Source organism: Gracilinanus agilis, chromosome 1, assembly GCF_016433145.1.
Source record: "Gracilinanus agilis isolate LMUSP501 chromosome 1, AgileGrace, whole genome shotgun sequence".
In the NCBI taxonomy this organism is placed as follows: Eukaryota; Metazoa; Chordata; class Mammalia; order Didelphimorphia; family Didelphidae; genus Gracilinanus; species Gracilinanus agilis.
The window spans coordinates 271381331-271404998 of record NC_058130.1 but is presented as its reverse complement, the minus strand read 5'-3'; the positions used below and the strand labels follow the sequence as shown (position 1 = coordinate 271404998).

At 42.9% G+C, this 23668-nt stretch overlaps 1 protein-coding gene across 1 annotated transcript in view; it reads right to left on the bottom strand.

Annotated features, from left to right (window-relative positions):
• MYO15A (myosin XVA) overlaps positions 1 to 16543 on the bottom strand; it is a 145247-nt gene extending 128704 nt beyond the window's left edge. Inside the window, 4 exon segments of the mRNA XM_044679943.1 lie at positions 1329 to 1438; positions 3868 to 3931; positions 9313 to 9395; positions 12737 to 16543. Coding sequence (XP_044535878.1) covers positions 1329 to 1438; positions 3868 to 3931; positions 9313 to 9395; positions 12737 to 16543 — 4064 coding nt within the window.
• Between the last annotated feature and the right edge of the window lie 7125 nt (positions 16544 to 23668).

Sequence of the window (23668 nt, the reverse complement as noted above, 5' to 3'; positions counted from 1 at the left end):
GACCTCTGTACCAGCAGCAATACAATGACCCAGGACAATTCTGAGGGATTTATGGTAAAGATGCTACCCACATTCAGAGGAAGGACTGCAGGAGAGGAAACATATAAGAAAAACAACTGCTTGAACGCATGGGTCGGGGTGGACATGATTGGGGGTGTGGACTCGAAACTACCACACCAATGCAACTACCAACAATTTGGAAATTGGTCTTGATCAAGGACACATGACAAAACTAGTGGAAATGCGCATCGGCCATGGGTGGGGGGGGGTGCGGGGGGGGGGTTGAAGGGGAAAGGAGGAGCATGAATCATGTAACCATGTTAAAAATGAATATTAATAAATGTTAAAAAAAACTTGGATAATAAAGGAAGAGGATGAAAGGTTCTTTTCCTATGTATGTGACCCCTAAAACAAAGTAGAGAAGGGCTGAGAGTTTGATGGACCACCTTTTAATTAGCTTTTTATCAATTAGAGATTTTGTGAGATATTCGAGGAAGGGGTGAATAATGAACTCCTAAAAGTGTCTTTAATGATTTTCCTTTTTTTTTTTTTAAACCTTTACCTTCTGTCTTAGAATCACTACTGTGTGATTGTTCTAAGGTGGCTATATTTGAACCCAGGCCCTTCCATCTCCAGACCTGACTCTCAATCCACTGAGCCATCTAACTGCCCCCCACCCCAGTTTATTTTTTAAATAGTCAGCTAGATAGCATCAAGGTTAGAAACCAGGCATGGAGTCAGGAAAATCTGAGTTTATATCTAGTCTCAGACTAGCTGTGTGTCCCTGGGCAAATCATCTAACCTCTCTCTGCTTTAATTTCCTCAATTGTAAAATGGAGATAATAATAGCACCAATCTTACAGGAATTTTGTGAGGATCAAATGAGGTAATATTTATAGAAAGCACTTAATGCTTGCCAGCTCTGGGAGGGGGGAAGGATGGGAGACAATCTGGATCATATAACTTCGTAAAACTTATGTGGAAATTTGTTATTACATGTAATTGGCAAACAAACAAATAAATAAATAACCCAAAAAAGACCTTAACACAATGCCTGGCACATAGTAGGTGTTTTTGAAATGTTGATTCTCTTCCCTAGGCCTATGTACTGTATTTTGTTTTATACATTTAAAGACATAATTCAGAGAAGGGGCCCATAGCTTTAACTAGACTACCAAAGGGGTCCATGATGTAAAAAGAATTAATAACTCCTTCCCTGAACCCTTGCTAAAGGCCAATCAAGCAGGATTCAGAATGGTTGGAGAAGGAAAGCCCAAGGACCAGCCCCAGTCTCCCACCAGACCATTAGAAGGGTAGAAGATACTCACGGTGGATTCTCCCCCAAGGCTCGCCCTTTGTATTGTAACACCTGTTCCATCCCATAGATGTTAAACATTCGGTAAGGATTCACTGACACGAGGATGCTACCAATGTAGGTCTGCAACAAAGAGAGGCTGGCCTAGAACAACTGTGATATTGTAGAAAGCACCAGAATATGGGGCAGCTGGGTAGCTCAGTGGATTGAGAGGCCTAGAGATGGGAGGTCCTAGGTTCAAATCCGGCCTCAGATATTTCCCAGCTGTGTGACCCTGGGCAAGTCATTTGACCCCCATTGCCCACCCTTACCACTCTTCTACCTAGGAGCCAATACACAGAAGTTAAAGGTTTAAAAAAAATTTAAAAAAAAGAAAGCACCAGAATAGATGTTGGGGGACCTGACATCTGGTACTGTTAGGTCTGGCTATTATTTTGGTAAAGAAGTGGGGGACTGGGTCTGTATCCCAAAGAGATCACAAGAAAATTTGTACAAAAATATTTATAGTAGCTCTTTTTGTGGTGGCAAAGAACTGGAAATTGAAGGGATGCCCATCAATTGGGGAATGGCTGAACCAATTGTGGTATATTGTGAAGGTGATGGAATATGATTGTGCTATAAGAAATGATAATGAATGAAATCAAAAAATGAAATCAAGATGATTTCAGAAAAAGTGGGGAAGATCTGCAGGAATTGATGCAGGGCAAAATAAGTAGAACTGGGAGAACATTGGACATGCTGGCAGCAATATTGTATGAAGATTAGCTGTGAAAACTTGGCTACTTTTGTCATATTCAAGCTCTGGGAGTTGAGAGTCACACCTTGATTGACACACCTTGATGATAGTTAGAGACTTCGGAATGTTCGCAGAGGCCGTGAGAGAAAAAAAAAAAGGCAGTTGGCCAGAGAGGGTATAAATACCCTGGGAGAGTTCTGAGAGGGCCTTTTTGATTTTGGGACCCTTAGCTTTTGGTTTAAGAGCTTTGACCTGAAATCCTTGACTAAAACATCAACCTGATCTTGGACATTGATTGACCTGTGGGTCAGACCGTGGTTGCTCTGAATCTCTCTGAATTTCCCTAGATATTTAGGCATTTAAACCATCTCTAGATATTTAGGTTTCCCGGGCCCTGGAGGTGGAGGGGGACCAGGAAGAGGGAAGGAGAAGAAGCAGAAGGAGATAAGGGTAGTATTTCCCGAAGGCTGTAGGACTGGCATAACAATTGGCAGTAAGAAATTGAGAGAGAGATCAATATATGTGGCACCCAAACAGTTTTCTTACTCTGGTTTGGCCGTGGCCAGGCTGAGCCAGAGGAGGTGAAGAACAAGAGTCCAGCATTACTGAACAGCCTACAGTCCTGAGGGATTAGTGTCATAGATTTAGTGACAGGGTCTCCTATTCCCAATCCGTTCCTGATCATTCTTTTCCCTTATTAACAACATAGATAAATTTTATTAAGTACCTTCCTGGAGTAGTTGTTCCATCACCACTCTGGGGAGGGAGAAACGCAGTCAGATGCACATTATCCAAGGCTGATAGAGCCCAATAGTAATAATCAATCAACCCCAGGTGGGACCTGAAAGGGTTACCCATCCACTGACCTGTAGGGATCCTGCCTGGGCACTGTTATCAAGAAGGGCAGTTATTATAACATCCAGCTGGGTGGCAGGATATGGGTGTCCCTGCACCAGCCACCAAGGGATCCCAAACACAGCTTCCTCAGATTAATAACAACAATATAATAACTAGCCTATTAGGAGTATAAAGATACCATCTCTCTCATTTTTATAACACTCTCAGCGATACAATGATCTGGAACAATTCTGAAGGACTTATGATGGGGATTGCTATCCACTTCCAGAGAAAGAACTATTGGAGTCAGATGGATGCAGATCGAAGCAGACTGTCTTTCACATTGGTGTATTTATGGTTTTATTTTGATGTTTTGGTTATGTAAGAATGTGCTCTTACAACGATGACCAATATAGAATCATGTTTTGCGTAATAAAAATAATATTTAAAAAGGATGAAGTTTTAGGAAGAGGAAAGGAGGACAAAGAGGAATGGAGGAAGATGGAAAAAGAAAAGGTAATGGAAAAATAAGGGTGGGAGGAAGGGAAGAAGAGGGAAAAAGGAAGGAAGAAAGGTTGGAAGGAAAAAGGGGGAAGGGAAGAAAGGTCAAAGAGGAAGTAAAAACAAGGGAGATAAAGGGGAGGAAGGGAGGAAGAGTGGGAGATAAAAGAAAAAAGGAAGGGAAGAGAAAGGAGGGGAACAGAGTGGAGAAAAGAAGAAAGAGCAAGAGAGGAAGGAGGGAGAATGGAGGAAGAAGACAGAAAGAAGAAAGAAAAAAAATCTAAAGAAATAAATGTTGTGTAATTATTGTGAGAAATTCAAATCATCCTTTCCTACCACTTCAATCAGGAATGAGCAAACTCTCCTCCATATCTCCAGGTCATTAGCTCTTGTTCCACTTTAGGATGAATGAGGAATATCTCATCCCCTGAAAGCAATTTTGGATACAGAACTTGAGCAACAAGAATGGGATGCTTACATAGATGAGGTTTCGTTCAAATCTGGTTTTCAGATTGGACAACACAGCAGATTCTTGCAAGTCCCTGGAAGATTAGAGAAGAGAAAGACCATTAGGATGAGGTGAACTTTTTTTAAACCCTTTTTTAAAACCTTACCTTCTGCATTAGAATCGATACTAATTATCAGTTCTAAGGCAGAAGAGCAGAAAGAGATAGGCAATAGGGATTAAATGATTTGCATTTAAAAATATACATGAAATATAGTTTATCTATTTATTTATAATCATTTTACTTATTTTGTTGCTTTGTTCCGATATTATATTACTTAAGCATACTTTAAATTTAAATGTAAAATATATATGTGGGGCAGCTAGGTGGTATAGTCACTTGCAGTTAAGGGGAAACTAGGTGGTGCAGGTCATATATTTAGGAAGTGTCTGAGGCTAGATTTGAACTCAGAACCTTGCATTTCCAGACCTGGCTCTCTATATACAGAGTCACCTAACTGTCCTGCTCCCTTTCTTCCTCCTTTTAAAGAATTTTTATTTTTTTCAATTACATATATTAACAATTTTAAACATTTGTTTTCTAAAAATTTGAGTTCCAAATTTTCTTTCTCTCTCTTTCCCCTTTCCCCTCCCTGAGATGGGTAAATAATTTGATATAGGCTACATGTGCTATCATATAATGCATATTTTCATATTGGTCATGTTGTGGAAGAAGACAATGCAAAAAAATACTAAGAAAATAAAGTGAAAAATAATATACTTTGATCTGCATTCTGACTTCATCATTTCTTTCTCTAGAGGTGGATAGCATTTTTCATCAGAAGTCCTCTCTGGAATTGTCTTGGATCATTGTATTGCTGACAATAACTATAATTTACAGTTGGTCATTGTACAATATGGGCATCCATTTCACATCATGAGAGTTTGGGGCATGGTGCCCTGTGATCTGGACAATTTGTATAAATTTTTTGGTCCTCCCTTTGTACCAGAGAAAAAGTCTGAACTATTTCTTTTTCTTTTATGAGGTGTTTTCAATACCTTATTGCAAAATTTGTGTTGGGCATTTGGTCACAGGCTACATAGTTTCTAAAATTTTTCTGTATTGTCTGCTGCTTTTTAAGTGTCAGCTATGGCTTCTATAAAACTTCCCCCAAATGCCCGTTTAATTTCTTATGCCAACCCACAATTTTTGACACGATGATGGGGAGAGTTGTGATGTGGATGGAATTCCAGTATTGTTATTATTGTGTACAATGACCTGAAACATTAGTCTGGCTTACTTGTTCGGGAACCTAAAACTCACACTTCTGTCAATCGTTAGCCACTTTGGGATGGTGCATTGTGAATGATGAATTAACTGGTCCATTCTCTCTGCTGCATCCTTCTCTCCCACCTCCTGTTTCCTTGGGGAGCAGGGATTCATTTCTGAGCTTTGGACCTTGGCAGCATTCAATCTAATGTCATGGGCTGGTTGGAAGTCAGAGACAGGGCTGATTTGGCAGCTAAGCTCCACAAAGGATGGGCAAGCTATGACCATGGACATTAGGTTGAATGTGAAGAGAATGGCCTGGCTAATTCACTTCCTACAGAGATAGTCTCTTGACTTGCTCTGTGACTGTCACATCAGGACTTCATTCTGCCACTCCAACATTATCTTTCTCTTTTTCCTAACACTCTCTGGTCTCTTGGCTCTCCCCTGAATTTAATGTTTTTTTTAAACTCTTACCTTTGGTTTTAGAATCAATATTAGGGACTGGATCCAAGACAGAAGAGGGGTAAGAGCTAGGCAATGGGGCCAATTAACTTGCCCAAGGTCATACAACTAGGAAGTGTTTAAGGCCACATTTGAACCCAAGACCTCCTGTCTCTAGGACTGACTCTCAATCCACTGAGCCATCTAGCTGCCCCCACCCCTAAATTTAATTTTGTGTGTTACTCTCTCTATTTCACATTGTTCCATCTCATCTCCTGGCCTAAGTAGCATCCTCTCCTCCCTATTCAAATTGTACTTGAATTTCAATAACAAGAATACGAATAATAGCTAACATTAACACAAACATCCCTGTTTCAGAACCCACTGGTAAGAGACTCTCTCCTCATTGGTGGAGACGAAGTCCTTGCCCCATTTGAAGGGTGAAGGATGAGTTGGCTAGGTGTGAGAGGGTTCTGGTTTTCATCCAGTCTCCTCTGTGAGATAACTGTTATTACCATTCCCATTTTAGAGATGAAGAAAGTGAGGCAGAGAGAGGTGAAGTGCTACCTGACCAGGGCCACAGAATTAATTGGTTCATTGTCCTTCATTCTTGAAGAGGAATAAAATTATATTACTGATGACGTCTTTTGATTTGCACATAAGTCAGATTTAAGTGAGGCAGAATTGTACAGTCTTCAGCCTCACTTTTTCTTCCAAAATCATCAAAATCCAGTGGTAGGAAAAAAGTCAAAATGATTGATGATGGCTCAGGATGGTCTTGATGTCTTCAATGTCTGACCAAGCTCTAAGCCCTCCATAGTATCTACTTCTGCTACCATTAGAACAAATTGTTTTCATCTACCCCTTACACCAGAGGAAGTCTTCACATGCCTAGAGTAGACACCCTCCCTCCAACTCATCAACTAGGCCTGTTAGTTACCTGGTTAGTTTGCTGATCTGCTGAGACAGTTTTATTGGGATATGGCTGCTGTCCATGCTACAGTTTCTTGGAGCCACAGGCAAGAGCTGGATGGCAGGTGGATACCAGAGGAGGAAAACAGCCCTGAAAGGGCTCAACAAGCCCTCCCACCAGAGGTACTGGTCTTCTCTGAATACCCCATACACTTACAGAGCTAGTAAGTATCTGAGGAAGAATTTGAACTTGGAACTTTGCAGCTCCAAGTCCAGCAATCTATCCACTTCGCCACTAGCTCACTTCAAGGTGCAGCTCTTCTCTCCTTCATGAAGCCTTCCCTGAATACCTCAGCTTACTGAACTTTTCCTCCTCTCTGCTCCTAGAGGGCTTGTGTCACAGAGTCTCACATTTGATTTCCAAGTGTTTTGTGTAAGAAGTCTCTTCACAAGGATAAAAAAGGAAACAGTAAAAGATGGCTTGAAACTTAGCAACAAAAAACCAAAGATCTTGGTAACTGGTTCCATCACTTCCTGGCAAACGGAGGGAGAAGGAATGGAAGCAGTGACAGATTTTATATTTTTGAACTCAAAGATCACTTCAGACAGGTGACTGCAGTCATAAAATTAAGATACTTGATCCTTGGAAGGAAAATCATAGCAAACCTGGGCAGTATAGTAGAAAGCAGAGACATCACCTTGCCAACAAAGGTTCATATAGTCAAAGCTATGGTTTTTCTGATAGCAATGTATGGCTTTGAGAGTTGTACTTCAAGGAAAGCTGGTGCTGCAGAATTGATGTTTTTAAATTATGGTGCTGGAGAAGACTTTTGAGAGTCCCTTGGACAGCAAGGAGATCAAATCAGTCAATACTTAAAGAAATTAATTCGGGCTACTCTTTGGAAGGAAGAATACTGAAGCTAAAGCTTAAATACTTTGGCCACATAATGAGAAGACAGGATTCTTTGGAAAAGACCCTGCTTTGGGAAAGATTGAAGGCAAAAGGAGAAGGAGGCAGAAGAGGTTAAGATGAATAGATGGTGTCATGGAAACAATGAACATGTACTTGGACAGATCTCAGGAGATAAGAGGACAGAAGGGCCTGGCATGCTATGATCCATGGGCCATAAAGAGTCAGACATGACTTAACAACAACAAACTAGATTATGTATAAACTCCTTGAAGAAAGGGGCTATGATTCATCCTTCTCTGTCTCCTCTCATGCCCCTAGTACATGGCAGACACTTAATATGTAATTTATAATTGATTGGCAATCGATTGACCAATAAGTATTAATTAAATGCCTCATATGTGCTGAATACTGTGCTAAATTGGAACGCAAAGGCGAAAGTGAAACTCCTTAAAGAGGAGTCTGTTTTGGACATATTGGGTTTGAGATGCCTATGGAACATCCAGTCTGAAATGTCCAATGGGTAGGTCATGATGTTGGACTAGGAGTCGGGGATGGACATATAGATCTGGGGGTGACTTCCACGTTCCATTGTTTTCAGTCATGTCCAACTCTTCATGATCCCCATTTGGGTTGGTTTTTTTTGGCAAAGATACTTGAATGGTTTGCCATTTTCTTCTCCAGCTCATTTGACAGATGAGGAAACTGAGGCGAGCAGGTTAAGTGACTTGCCCAAGGTCACATGACTTGTAAGTATCTCAGGCCAGATTTGAACTCAGGAGGACAACGTCTATAGAGATGATATTTAAATCCATGGGGAACTGATGAGATGATCAAGTGAAGAGAATATAGAGAAAAAAGAGAAGAGGGCCTAGGACAACACCCTGGGGGTATAGCCACAGTTAAGGAACATGACATAGATGAAAATCCAGCTTATGAAAGTGAGAAGGAATGACCAAAGAGCTAAGAGAACTAGCAGAGAAGAGTGTCTCAGGAAAACCAAGAGAAGGGGCCCCAGAGCGCAAAAATAAGACCACTGGGTGAAAGTTAGAGGAACACAGATTTTGACTTAATTTAATGAAGAAAATTCTGACAAGTGATGCCATGATGCACACAATGAAATGGTCTGTTTTACCAGGCAGTAAGTTCCCTGCTGCTGAAGGTATTTAAACAGTGGCTGTCCAAGGTGCTGTGGAGAGGACTCATACTTCACATGTGGGTTGGACTGGGTGAATCACAGAAGTGTAGAATGTTAAAGCTGAAAGGAATATTAGGATTCATCTATTTCAACCCCTCATTTTACAGATGAGGAAACTGAAGCCCAGAGAAGGTAAGTGATTTGCCCAATTGACTCAAGGAATTTGGAATAATCAGGATTAGAACCCAGGTCTCCTGATTCCCAAGTCCAGTTCTTTCCATTACAACATGCTGCCTCCCATAATGTTGTCTAAAGGGATTCTAAGATTCTATGATGTCATTCGCATCCATCCTGTGTAGGTAGAGGACCTTCCTCCCACTCCAGCTGCTGGGGCAGAACTGGACAGAACTGGAATCAAGGGTAGCCAAGGTAGGTAGCTGCTCAGAAGACATCATCTATGGGGGCATGACATGGTACCCTTTTTAGCATCAATTTTTTGTGATAGTCTTTTAGTCTTGTAAAGTGCTTTCCATAATCCTGTGAGGTCAGTGACATAAGCAGTATTTTACTGGTAAGAAAACAGGCTCATAGAAAATATACTCTCCAAGGAGCCTAAGTATTTATTTTGTAAGGAAAATTGCATGTGTTATAACACATCTCTACAGTGAAGCTTCCTAGGGAGAAGAACATGCAAGGGGCAGGATGCTCAAACCTTGAAAACTCAGGTGGTCACCATACCAAAGGAGCACTAATGGCCAGTAACATTTCTATCTTCCCTCCCCTTCCCCCATCAAAGGCTCTCACTCCAGCTGGGTCATGTCTTCCACACCATCTTCCTCCTGCGGTACCCGGTATCTCATGGATGGCAGGTTGCGGATGGAGTGCATCTGTGTGCAGGAAGAGAGGAAGACAGCTGCGTTAGGCTGTGTGGTGTGAGAGGGAACTGGCAATGAGAAAGAGGGAGAATAAGAGAAACAGGAGTGGCTAGAGATAGATCTGTTCTCAGAATGAGCTCAAAGCACTGGAATCATAGGTTTCTGAAGGTTGGGTTAGAATGGAGTTAAGACCTGCCTTCCCATTTCAGAGACGGGAAAGTTAAGGCATCGAGCAAGGGAAAATTGAACTGAAGTCACCAGAAGAGGCCTGAAACAGAAACTGGGTCTCCTGAATCCCATGCCAGCATTTTTCACTTTGTCAACCCTGGTGGGGGCAGGGGGAGAAAGTAGAATAGGTCAGTGATGCCGATGGGTGTGAGCCCCAAGTGGGATCATTGAGCATGGCAAAAGGACTCTCTGGCTCCCTCCTCCCTAGTTGAGTTTATGCGTGAATGAGAGAGATAGAAATAGGAAGAGAGACGGTTTGAAAGAGAGATAAGACGAGGCAAAAGGAGGTCTGGTAGAATGGAAGGGAGAGGAGAATATTTTGGAGAAAGTTTATTGGAGCAGGTAGAAGGGCTGAGTATAGGAGACTCTGGAAAGGAGCCCAGAAACCTTACAAAAGAATTTAGATCATAGAAAGGAATAATGAGGACATGAGGCGATGGAGAAAGGGGCCTTATCTCCTCACCTTCTAAAGTATTTTTTAAATGTTTAAACACCCCTACCTCTCAAATCATACACATGTACACGCCACATTAACATATTAGCAAGCATATGAATATGGAAGCATGTCTGTAAACTCTACATACAGCATACATACCACATATGGCCCCAACATGCAATGTCATATGCACACTTACCCCCTCTACAACCCTTATATTTCATTCACATAACCTTGGCACAATGCAATATAGACATGTGTTTACTGGCATTGTGATCCTTGGCATACACATGTACCCAGTTATTCCTTAAAGACCCCCCACTCATGCCTTTCCCAAACATGGGTGCCACCATCATACAAACACTTGTCTACAACCAAACCAAGGGAACAGACCAGCCCTAGATCTTTTGGTCTATAGAGAGGGGGTGCCTGCTCTGGTGGGCACCCCCTGTCTGGCTATACCCCCCCTCCCTAGCATCATGAGGGTGAGAATTTTCTCAGCAGAAGCTGGTGGAGAATAGTTTTCTTAGATCCTGAGATCAGGGGCAGGAGGAGCTATTCCCCAGCTCTCTTCCTGGTGGTGGAGTCCGTGCCTTCCTGGCCAGAGGCTGGGGAGTGGGTGGAACAACATGACTTTCTTTCCCTCCCAGCCACAGTTCCTCAGAGGTTGCTCTTGACAAGCAGGGCACAGAGAAGAGAAAACTCAAAAACCCTTGGCCACAAGCCAGGGAGAACCTTCTCAGCTACTGCTGCTGCCACCTAAATAATTCAGCACTCACGTATTCCAAGGTGATCAGTGCCCACCGTGGGCGCTGCCACGCATCCTTGCCCCAAAGCCATGGGCGGTTGGCACACCTATCTAGAAGAGTCGCATCAAACACAGAACGCAGGACCCCACGGCCTTTGGCTGTTGTAGGGTGGGCCGCCATCGTAAGGAAGCCCTTCTGGGAACCCACTGCTTCCGGACATCCGCAGCCCGAGTCAGGCACTGGTCTGAGAGGAGGGAGGCGACCGATTGGGATAGAAATAAGCTGCCTGCCTCCACCTCCCCCAGCCTTATGGCAGAGGAAGGAATCAGCCCCAGGGGAGGACTCTGGTGACCATCCCTCCTCCCAGTCTAGTTCTTGCTGCCAAGAATTGTCTGCCTTGCTGCTATTTCCTAGACCAGGCCAGGACCGCTGGCATCCTGAGTTCTGGCCTCACCAGCCAGGGTGGCCAAGACCATGAGGCTCCTAGAACTTGATACTCAGCCTTGGGGGCCTGAGGGGAGGGGTAAACACACTGGTTCTGAGAAGATCAGGTGGCTACCCAGAGAGGACACCTATGACGTTGTCAGATGAGGCAGCCAAGCTGAGGAAAGACCTCATTCTCGGGACACACAGAACTTCTTCTGGGCAGTTTCTAGGAGCTCAGACCATCTCCTACCACATAGCTAGGTGGTACCCTGTATAGAGAACTAGTCCTAGAATCAGAAAGATCTGTGTTCAGTCCCAGCTTGGACAAGTCATTTATCCTTTGTCTGCCTCAGTTTCCTCAATTGTAAAATGGGGATCATAGTAGTCCCAGCTCCTGAGATTGTTGTGAGGATTAAATGAAATAGCTTTTATAAAACACTCTCCCAAATTTAAAGCATTTATGTAAATATTCTTATTATTACCACACAAAAAGATACAAGAATCCTCTCTTTTGTTTCCTTTTTGATCCCATTCCTTCTAAATCTTCCCATTTCCTTAAAGCTAAGGTTAAGTCTCGGCTCCTCCACGAAGCCTTCCCTGACCACATTAGCCCTCATTTCTTTAGCCCATTATTTCAAGTTGTATAGCACACAGGACAGGATTTTATAACCTAATACTTGCTTATATCCTACACTGTTCTTTTCACTTGTGTGACTCTTTTTCCTAACCCGACTAAGCCCTCTGAGGGCAGTCGCTATGCCTTCTCTTTTTTCCCATCATGACCAGCGAAGGACTGAATGGGTAAGAATAATAGCAATTCATATTTCTAAAGCCCTCTAAGATTTACGAAGCATTCTCTTTGCTATCACTTGGAAAGGTAGTTAGTGCAAGTAGTCTCCATTTTGCAAATGAGAAAACTGAGATTTGGAGGGACCAATGACTAATGTCCACCATTCATCAGTTTTATTATTTTTTTAATTTTTAATTTTTTTCTATTTTAGTATCAGTTCTAAGGCAGAAGAGTGCTAAGGACTCAGCAATTGGAATGAAGTGACTTGCCCAGAGATGCATGGCTAGGAAGTATCTAAGTCCAGATTTGAACGCAGGACCTTCCACCTCCAGGCCTGGCATTCTATCCACTAAGCCACCTAGCTGCCCCCATAATCAATTTTAGAATAAGAACTTGAATCCAGGTCTCCTGCCTCCACAATCACTGCCCTTTTCATGCAGCCACATTGCTGGGATTTATCAGTTTGAATGGAACTTTAAAAGGCCTCCTGTGAACTCCCCATTTATGGAATAGCTTCCTTATGGAAGGAGCTTCACATGAGAGCAGGCTAAACAGTTTGGGGTTCCTTTTCCAAAGGAAAAAAAAGGGAAATAGTTGGAGTGGAGGCTGACTGTTTCTTCAAACTAGGATCCTCCGTCAAGGGGTACGGATCATTGGATCTACCTTCCAACTTTGCTAAAACCACACATCCTTCTATAGAAATATACCGAGAGCTTGTCCTTACCTTGTTCTTCCAGCTCACTGGGACTTCTTTCTCCCATGGTCCCTTGAAGGCATGGCACTGAAGGGACATTTCACAAGACACATAATGGGTCAAGGTCTCTGTGGTTGCCCTGGGCCATCGTCGAAAGGTCTTGGTTGACATTGAGACGTGCACCCACTTAGACTTCTGGGTCTTGGATAGGCCTTGCGCCGGCCCTGTCGGTTGTCTGGTTTGTAGCTGCTGGGGCATCACGGTCACCTGCTGGAAGGAGCTCATCTTCTGAACACGAGGCATGACGATTGCGAAGCGTCCGGGCCTTGATGGACCTCGTTCTCCTTTCTCTCGGATGCCAGTAGGTATTGCCTGGGCCAGCGACTTGGGTAAGGATGCCCACCGGCGAGGACTGGGCCATGTGGAACGAGGTGAGGCAATCAGTGGGTAAGAGAAACTACTCCTGAGTACCTTCCGCTCCTTCATGAGCACTGGGGACAGTTTCTCCGAGACCCTGGGGGGGAGAGAGATGGAGCCTGGAGAGGGCTTAGGGATGGATGGATCGACGCCTTCCTCTTTTTCAGGCTTCATGGGTACTTCATTTGATGATTTAGAGGCCTGGCCAGGCCCCGGTTCTTGAAGCCTACCCAGGATAACATGTTCTGAGTCGTCATCTCTCTCTCGGAAAACAGGAGATGGAGGATGGGCAGGTCCAGGTATGGGATGACCGCCATGTTGGAAGAAGGGTCTGTAAAATGAAGATGGTGGTCGGCGTCTCTTGGAGAACCCTCGCCGGCTACCAGTCAGGCCGGGCCAAGGGGATGGTGGGCGCTGGATGGGAGGAAGGTCCACATCCCAGCTTGGTGCTAACGGTGGGGGCAACCAAGGTGGAGGCTGCCTGCCTAGTGAGCGGCGGCTGTCCTGTCTGTGAGGTATATCCGGCATGGCCCCATCTCCACTCCAGGGGCCTGGAGGGGGCTGCGGAGGGACCCGTCTACGGGACGACCTCTGGAGTGTAAGATGCACCTGGGGCTTCACTGCCTTGGTGGGAGGCTCGCTCAGTCGGTTCCAGGTGCGGGGAAGTTTCCTAGGTAGGTTAAGGGACCGGCGCCTCAGGCTTCGGCCTGGTGGGGGTGAGGGAAGCCTCTGGCTCCCGCCTCTAGGAGGAAGATGAGGGGACCCCAAATGTGGGGAATGAGGCCCAAAACGACTGAGTGATGGATTTGGGGAGGGAGGCTCCCTGAGCGAGGGGTGACGGCTAGAGCCTTTGGCCCCCAGCGGAGGTGAGAAAGAGGGCCTTCTGGGTCTTGGGCTATAGATCATTGAAGGAGCAGAATGGACGGAGAGCTGCGGAGAAGAGGGCCTCAGTGGGGAACGAATCCCTGTACTACGGAAACTCCTAAGGGATGGCTGTGGAGAGGGAGGAAGGTGTCGGGGTGCTCTAGGGGATCCCAGTAGGTCTCCAGGGGCCATTGGTGCCCTCACAGGGGGTGCCTGTAAGCCTAGGGCACCTGGTCTCCTCAGAGATGACCGAATTGAAGGAATAGGAGTCGGGGGCCTGCTTGGGGGTCCCCCAAACCACAATGGATATGGATTAAGCTCAGGCTCTGGAAAACTGGATACAGATGGTGGTTCGATGAAACTCCACCAGCTAGACTGTGGCCTGAGGGCAGGGTGTCCCGGGGGAGATAAAGGCGTCTGATGAAGGGAAGGCTGGCGTGAGGGTGGTTCTTGGCGGAAGGATCCATAGGGAGAGGAGCCATAGGGAGATGCTTGCTTAGGGCCTGTTGAAAGGTTCGGTAAGAAGGACCAGAGGGAAGAGTTGACATCTGGGTTCTCGTTCTTCCTCAGGGGGGGTGGAGAGATGAGGACGCTCTTCCTGGAAGGCACCGGGGATGGAGACAAGGGAGGCACAACCTGGGAGTTGTTGTTGTTAGTGGTAGGGCCACGGAATTTCCTCAGGGTCACTGGTGTGGCAGGATTGTCCGGATCCATGCCTGCCAGCTTATAGCCAAAGCGCTTGTAGGCTGCCTCCCTCACGGGTGGCCTCCGGAATGAGCCTGTGTCCTTTTGGCGAGCACTGCCACCATATTTTGGAATAGGTTTCTTTTCTGAAAGAGTTTTCTTTATGAATCGGGCAAGTGATGTTGCTGGTGGAGAGGGCCTGCCCAGCTCTCTGTGGAAGCCCAGGTCTCTCCTCATCCTAAAGGCTGACAGGGCTCTCTGGACATTTCGGTCTCGGGGAGACAGGAAGCTAGCATAGAACGGGTGGAGGTATGGGGTGTAAGGCATAGAGACTGGTGGATATTGGTCTTCTTCCTCTTCTTCCTCTTCCTCCTGCTCATCAGTGGTGAGTGGGATGTCCAGGGAAGGAGGCAGGGGCACATCCAGTTTCTCTTTGCCGAAGATTTTCACTTGGGGTCGAGGGAAGAGTCGGAACTTCCTGATCAAGGACAACTTGGAGGTTGCCGACTTCTCCATGCCCTGCTGTTCGAAGAAGGATGTGCTGGGTGGCTTGAAAGTATAACCCTTCTGCTCAATCCCTGGTTCCTCTTCTTGCTCTCCTTCTTCCAACTCCATGATGTCATCCATGGGGTAGGCATAGGGATTATGGGGGGATGGGATGGGAGGTTCCCAGGCATAATCAAAGGGGGGTACCTCAGGGTATGGAAAAGGGACTTCGGGGGGATAAATGGCATCATGTCCTCCTGGGATGGGATAGTACCCTGCCTCATCAAAAGGACTGTAAGGTCCCCAGTAATAGTTGTAAGGATATGATGGTTCTTCATAACCCTCATAGTAACTGTAGGGTGAATACCCAGAAGGTGGAGCATAAGGGGGTGCATAGTCATCATAGCCATAGTCAAAGCTATAGGGAAGGTAGTAGTAATCATCCGGGTAGTAATCATCACCATAATAACCAGGACCGTAGAAATCATGATCATAGTAATCACTGTCATAATATTCATCATCATAATATTCATAAGGGTCTCGGACAGGATACCCGTAGTAATATTCGCCATACTCGGGCCACTCTGATCCATAATAGCCCCAGGGTGTGCGGTAGTGCTCTTGTTCCTCATATTGATGGAGTGACTGACGGTCATAGTAATCATCTCCTTCACGGTAGTAGTCATAGTATTCCCCCAAGTCCTGAAAGCCTTCCAGCCCATAGAAGGACTTCCTTGATCCAGACTGTTGGAAGGGTTCTTCTGTCTCAAAGGGAAGGAAGCCAATGGTTTCTCCTGACTCGTATAAGCTTCGGCCTCTGGGGAACCTCCTCAGCCTCCCTTCTCGTCTTAGGATGTCAGCCCCCGAAGGGAATGGAAGCTTCTGAGAACCAAAGCGAGAGCTGGAGCGATTGAGCCAGGCGTCCAAGGAAGCCTGCTCACTTCCTGACTCTTCTGCCTTTTTGATGAGGAACCTTTTGGTCAACCAGTTAATGGAGGTGGATGCCTTGCTCAGGACTTGAGCTCGGGGCTTTAGCTTCCCTCGGCCTCTTTTGCCAGGGAAACGGATCACCATAAAGGACGGCTTCTTCTCCTTCATCGCCTTCTTCCTCTTGCCTTCCCGCATTTGCGTCATCAACTTGGAGGTGGATTGTAGGACAGTCTTGGCCTTCTTCTTCCTCTTTGTCTTCTGTGGTCCTCTGTTGAGACTCCATAAGAAGTGTGAGGCACTTCTGAACTGGCCTTTCTTGGATATCTTGGGCGTCCTATCCCGGAAGCCCATGAAAAGCCTAGAGGTACCTTTGAGACTTCTTTTGGGTTTCTCTGGTTCAGCACCCTTCTTCTTCTTCTTCTTCTTCCCCTTGTCTTCCTCCTCATCTTTGGCCATGGTTGCTTCCCTTTCTTAGTCAGGTCTTGCAAAAAGAAGCTTGGATTATAAACTCAGCTCCTGGCACGTGGTCTGGGGTTGAGGAAGGGTCTGTGTCCCTTCACAGTTGTGGAGGACACCCAGATGATGCAGGAGATGCAGCCCGGACAGGGACCTGACGGACTGAGAAACTGCCTGCCTGAGGAGGAATACATGAGCACCAGCTCTTAGGGAGGGTGCCAAGCCCAGGCTATACATAATTCATTTTTTGGAGACTTCTCCCCTTCTCTCTCCACCTCCGACCTGCCTTGTATTTCATCTTCAAGCAGGCCTTGGAAATAGGTAGAATGTCATTTACTGGGGGAAGGGCTACAGTCTAAAGGGAGTAGTGACTCCAGCCAGGGAACTGGTGCTTTATGGGATCTCATGTAATCTATTCAATTTTCCTTGTTATTGGGGACAATTTCTGCAAACTCCTGAAGTTCCTCTTGTCACTCCTGAGTAAAGAAGTATTCTCTTCCTTCATCTCCCCAGTTCAGATCTCATAGCTCAGAATCATGAGTTCATTTCCCAGCATCATATCTGGGGCAGTCTGTAGGACTGCAGAGGCTGGCCAAGGCTTTGAAAAGGAAGGGGCCAGGGGAAGCAGAGAGAGGAAAAGGAGATGGTTTCAAAGACTAGGCTACTGGGTAATCGAATCTCCTTGCCTCATGAGGATGTGAATAATGCAAACAGACAGAACCTCTGTGCCACTAAATGTCTTGGAAGCCTGGACAAGATAGAAACATGATCCACAAAAACTCTAACCATGAGCCTTCCTTGCAGATCAGAGAGAGGAGGTATGTGGGACCCCTTCATTCTTTTATTACTTATAAGGGGTGATCTAAGAGACACCAAAAGGGTCCCTGACCCAAGATACCTTCCAGAAACTGGAATTTCTACTAATAACATCTCCTTGGCAAGATGGAAGAGAGAAATATTAAGCTTTATGCAAACCATAAAGCACTATATAAATACTAGTTATTATTTTCCACGTGTATATTTTATTTTAATATATTATACATATGTCATCTGTTTTATTATATTATAGTTATGTATATTATTATTTTAAGGTAATATAAAAATTTGACCTAGTTAAGTTCTTAGGCTAATAAGTTAATATATGTCCAATAATGTCCAATCATAGCCATCCTCTGTGAGTCAGGAAATTGGTGTTCTTGAACTTAGTTTCAGTAACTTACATAGGCACTCTGTGAATCACTTCTCTTTGAATCTCAGTTTTCTCATTTATAAAAGGAAAAGTTTAGATGAAGTCATCCTTAGGTCACTTTCAGCCCCATCAAGCATATAAATCTTATATGCTAATTTATACCAAGATATGAGTGACTAATAATAGTTCAGTGTGTTGCTCCTCTTTCAAGAAATGTGTTTTAAGAAGATAATTTTTATTCCTAAAGAGTAAATCACTCATGGGGGAATCTCGGTGGCACCTATTTGGAGAAATCCTATTCAAGCAGAGGGATTTGTCAGGCACCTCTCAACAATTTAATGCCATGCCTGTGCTCAGTGTTAGTCTTGTTTCTGAAAGGCCTTTTTGTTTGTTTTTACGGGATGGGTTTTGCATAAAAGAACTCTTCAGTTTTCCCCTCTAATTTCAAAAGCACTTTTGAGCTAAGAGAGAAGATGAAAGGCAATGAAACTTAAGGAACTGAGGATAGCAAAGCTCATTAAGAGAAAACATAGGTAATGGAAATATTATTTGCATGATTTCACATGTATAATTGACCTCATATCACTTACCTTCTCAATAAATAGAAGGGAAGGAAAGAATTTGGAACATAACCCTGGATCACATACTTCCACCAATGTACTAATGTGTAAGAATGGGTACATACTTAAAGAAATATGATAGAGAAGCATATGAAAGAAGAAAACTCATGTGCTCAGTACAGGATCAATTCAGAAACATAAACTTCTTTGTCATCTTTCAGACTCAGGAACTATAAAAATTCCTTGGCAAACTTCCACTGTGAAGGTGAATTGATCCATATCATGTTTAACTAACACCTCACCAGGTCCATCTTCTCAGACAAACTAGTAAATCTGATGGGTCACTTCACTGATTGCTTCCAAGCTGATCTGTTACTAGTCAATCGCAACTATGGTATCCATCTCTTCCAGTTTCAGTCTTAATGATGCCTTCAGATGAAATAATATTAAACTTTTTTAGGGAAAAACCCCTTTATCCTAACATTGGCAAAAAGCTTTTTCACCTCTGTTGCTTTGTAGCATCCTTCTTCTCCTTCTTCACCTCTTGTCAACAACAAGTGACAAGGCAAAAGTGTATTTTGTCTTTCCTTTTCTTCTCACTAGCAAATAATGATGGAGAACATAGTCCATTGTCTATAGTCTTTCTACCTTACAGCACCAGGAGGGCAATAGAGAACACTCCAGTGTTGCCTCACCAACCAATCTGCCCAACAGCAAGGGACAATTATGGAGGACAATTAGAAAGAAAACTGTTCTTTCCCTCTCTTATCGTTTTATATTCAAATTCTGGGTGCTCTCTGCAAATGATCTCACCTTAATTTATGATGCTTAGCAACGAAGATTATACTTAGAAATCAAGATTCATTTTCTATGATCAGGTAAATTACATATGGGGCAGCTAGGTGGCACGATGGTTAGAAGAACTGACCCCAAGTCAGGAAGACTCATCTCCTTGAGTTCAAATCAGACTTCAGATACTTACTAGCTGTGTGGCCCTGGGCAAGTCACTTAACCCTTTTTACTTCAGTTTTCTCATCTGCAAAACGAGCTGGAGAAGGAAATGGCAAACCGCTCTAGTATCTTGACCAAGAAAACCTCAAATAGAGCCTTAAAGAGTCAGGCATGATTGAAATGACTGAACAACAATAATTTTTAAAAGTTATATGTGACCTATAACTGTAGAATATATTTCTGAAATATGTATTTTCCCAGCTATAAATCTAGAAGTTCTTTAGTTCTTTAAATCTTCATACTGAGATCACTGAGACACACTGTTTTCTCCATCCAATCTGGAATTCTATGGCTTATCACATTTAAATGAGCAATTATCACAATTAAATGAGAACTATCAGGCTTAATTTCAGAAACTACTTCTCTTAGAACCTATATCCCAGACAAGTGAGCTTTCAAGATAGACAATTCAATAATTGTTTTTCACAGCAGCAGACTCATAACTCAGATAAATGAGTTGTCAAAGATTACACATGCACACACATATGAAATGTGTGTATATGAATGGGCAGTCAGGTGGCACAGTGCATAAAGCCCCAGGTCTGGAGTCAGAGAGATCCAAATTAAAATGCAGCATTAAAGACAGATGAAATACAACATCTAACCAACTGTGTGACCCTGGGAAAGTCACTTAACCCTGTTTGTCTCAGTTTCCCCATCTGTCAAATGAGCTGGAGAAGGAAATAGCAAGCCACTTCAGTCATTTCATCTCTGTGGGAGTCAATTTTCTCATCTGTAAAACCAGGGAGTTAGACTAGATGATCTCTGAAAATCCCTTCTAGCACTAAAATTACAACCAAACTTCCCTAACTCTTTTCCTACATTCTTTCTCTTTTTCCCTTGCCATCTGTCTTAGAATTAATATTGTGTATTAGTCCCAAGGCAGAAGAGCACTAAGAGCTAGACAGTGGGGGGTTAAGTGACTTGCCCAGGGTCACATAGCTAGGAGGTGTCTGAGGCCATATTTGAACCCAGGTCCTCTCAACACCAGGCCTGACACCCTAGCCACTATGCCACCTCGTTGCCCTTAACATTCAATTTTTGGTGTTATGCATACAGATCATGATATATTTATTTTTCCTGAATTTGATTTATGTGGGTACCTGGGATGTTATTATCATTATCATCATTATTGTTACTTCTTTCACCTTATCATTAAATTAATTGTTGTATTTAAGATCCCACATATTAAACAAATCTAACGCAGTTACAAATTAGAAGGGAAACTGCTAACTGGGAGGAAAAAAAAACCTTTGCAGAAAGTTTTTCTGATAAAGGTTCATATCCTATATAAAGAATTTATTCAAATTTATAAGACTAAGAACTGTTCCTCAGTTAACGATTAATCAAAGAATATGACAAGAGGCAACTGGGTGGCTCAGTGGATTGAGAGATAAGTCTAGAGGTCCTGGGTTCAAATTTGACCTCAGACACTTCCTAGCTATGTGACCCTCAGCAAGTCACTTAACCCCCATTGCCTATCCCTTACCACTCTTCTGCCTTGGAATCAAAATACAGTATTGATTCTAAAATGAAAGGTAAAGGTTTTAAAAAAATTATATGACAAGTAGTTTTCAAAGAAGGAAATCTAAGCTATCAATAACCATATGAAAATATGTCCCAAATCACTAGTAATTAGAAAAATGCAAACAAAGCAACTCAAACATCCCATTATTGTTGTTGGTCAGTCATAGTCAATGCTTCATGACCCCATTTAGGATTTTCTTGGCAAAAAGTGGTTTGCCATTTCCCTCTCCAGCTCATTTGACAGATGGGGAAACGGAGACAAACAGGGGTTAGTGACTTGTCCAAGGTCACACAGCTAGTAAAGTGTCTGAGACCAGTTTTGAACTCAGGGAGATGAGTTTTCCTGACTCTAAGTCTGGCACTCTATCCACTGTGTGCCACCTAGCTGCCTACTTTATACTTACCACATTAGCAAGGATGACAAAAGAGGAAAATGACAAATTTTGGAAGGATTGTGGGGACATAAGCACATGAATGATATCTCATGTGATCTTTGCAGCAACCCTATTTGGCAAGTGCTATTAAGAGTCTTATTTACAGGTGAGAAAGATTTGTTTTCACACCATTTATCTCAGCATCCCAGAAGATTGTAACAGTAATCGTAAAAGCTACTGAATCTGCTTTACATTGTCCTATTAATGTACACTCTGAGTCTTCTATGGTTAACATCCTTTTCATGCGCAGGAATAAATTACGACTTCATGCATGTTTGATAGTATTTGTCAAGTGTCTTTTGTACTCTCCTCCCCTTATTTGAGCCTAGTCTGAAGCCTTAAGTAATTTGTCCTTGGAATCCTGCAGAGAGTGGGATGTTTTAAGTTGAAGAAGGTGAAAAATATGAGAATAGGGAGTCTAATCCTTCTCCTTAGAAGCTATACCTTTACAGAAGTTAACCCTATCCAAACCTTATTCCTGCATACAAAACAAGGACTTTGATTTATCCCAGTGGCAATTCCTCAGTATTTGATTTCTACATCTTTAAGGAGCAAATGAATCTCGAAGTGACCATTTAGCTGTCTATGAGGAGTCTGTTAGGAAATATTATTAACACTGATGACTGGAAAGGACAGAAAAAGAAACTAAGAGAATTTGTTTTTTCAGAAAACTGGATTTAACTCTTCTCCTGTGAGGAAACTTGAAGAGAATAAAAAAAGAACCTTTACTTTTCTTCTTCAAATCAACACTGTATGTTGGTTCCAAGGCAAAAGAGCCCTAAGAGCTAGGCAATGGAGGTTAAGTGACTTGCCCAGGGTCACCCAGCTAAGAAATGTCTGAGGCTAGATCTGAACCCAGGCCCCCTTGTCTCTAAGCCTGAATCTCTCAGTGGATACACTGAGCCACCTAGCTCCTAATGAAGTGAATTTTTGAGAGGAGACATCGAGAGAACTGAATGATAGAATTGTTTCCCGAATTGAGAAGTCAGAAGTTATAATGATGGTTAATGATGACTTTGGCTATTCTATTTCTCACTGTGGACATGTCGGAAATAATTATCTGTGCCTTGTCTGTTGCATTGTTGGTAAATAGAATATCCAGTAATTCTGATTTATATTTAAGCCTAAGCAATTGGGGAAAGGGCTCTTGATATCTATATAACTATCTCTATGTCTATGTATATTTGGGCAGCTAGGTGACACACTGGATAGAATATTTGGCTTAGAGCTAGGAAGAATTATATCCCTGAATTCAAATCTGGCCTCAGACACTTACATAGACAAGTATAGCTCTTGGCAAGTCACTTACCTCTGTTTACCTTAGTTTCCTCATCTGTAAAAGGAGCTAGAGAAGGAAATGGCAAAACCACTCTAGTATCTTTGCCAAGAAAACCTCAAAGGGGTCATAAAGAGTGGGACATAACTAAAATGAACAAATAACAACAAATATACACATAAATATATATGTATGTGCACACACATATAAAGAAAAAGAGAGAGAAAAGAAATTTCTCATGAAAAAGTTTTCTTAAATCTATTAAATTAATAATGTTTAATAATTTAGAGTAGGGTTTCAGTGCTAATTATTTCATTATGAAGATATTGAAATTTTAATAATTAATGTAGAAATATCAGAATATATTCATTGATTATCTTAAAGTTTGAATTGAGAATGAATAAAGAAAATGAGCTAGGAGCAGGTAAAGAAAGAATTAACCATCTCACTTAGATTATACATGACTCTGGTCAACCATGCACTCTCTCTCTTTCTCTCTGCATATATATATATATATATATACATATATATTATAAAAACACTATTGGGTCATATATAAATTATTAGAGTACTAGGAATCATTCGGTTAACATATAAATTTATAATTACATTAACAACTATTAGTTACATTATGTAAATTTTATTAAAATAATTAGCAATTATGTTATATACAATTTTATAGTTTTATAACTAGAAATTATTGTAGATCTAGAGTTATCCATCAAGGAGAGTGAAGGTCAAGTGAGCCTTAGGAAGACAAGGCTAGTAGAGATAACTGAATTCCAACTGAGCTGTTTAAAATCCTGAAAAATGATGCCATTAAAGTGTCAGCAGGAATCAGTATCCTACTGTTCTGTGAAGCCTCTTACTTCAACCAACTACTATGTCATCAGATAGTGATGTCTCTCTTTCTACTTATGATGAGATTTCAGGATCAAAACTTCCTCGAAAAGCTAAGGAGGCACCATTTGTCCCAATTGGAATAGCAGGTTTTGCAGCTATTGTTGCATATGGATCATACAGATTGAAGAGCAGAGGGAATACTAAAATGTCTGTCTACCTGATTCAAATGTGTGTGGGAGCTCAATGCTTTGTAGTAGGAGCAATGACTGTTGGTATGTTGTATTC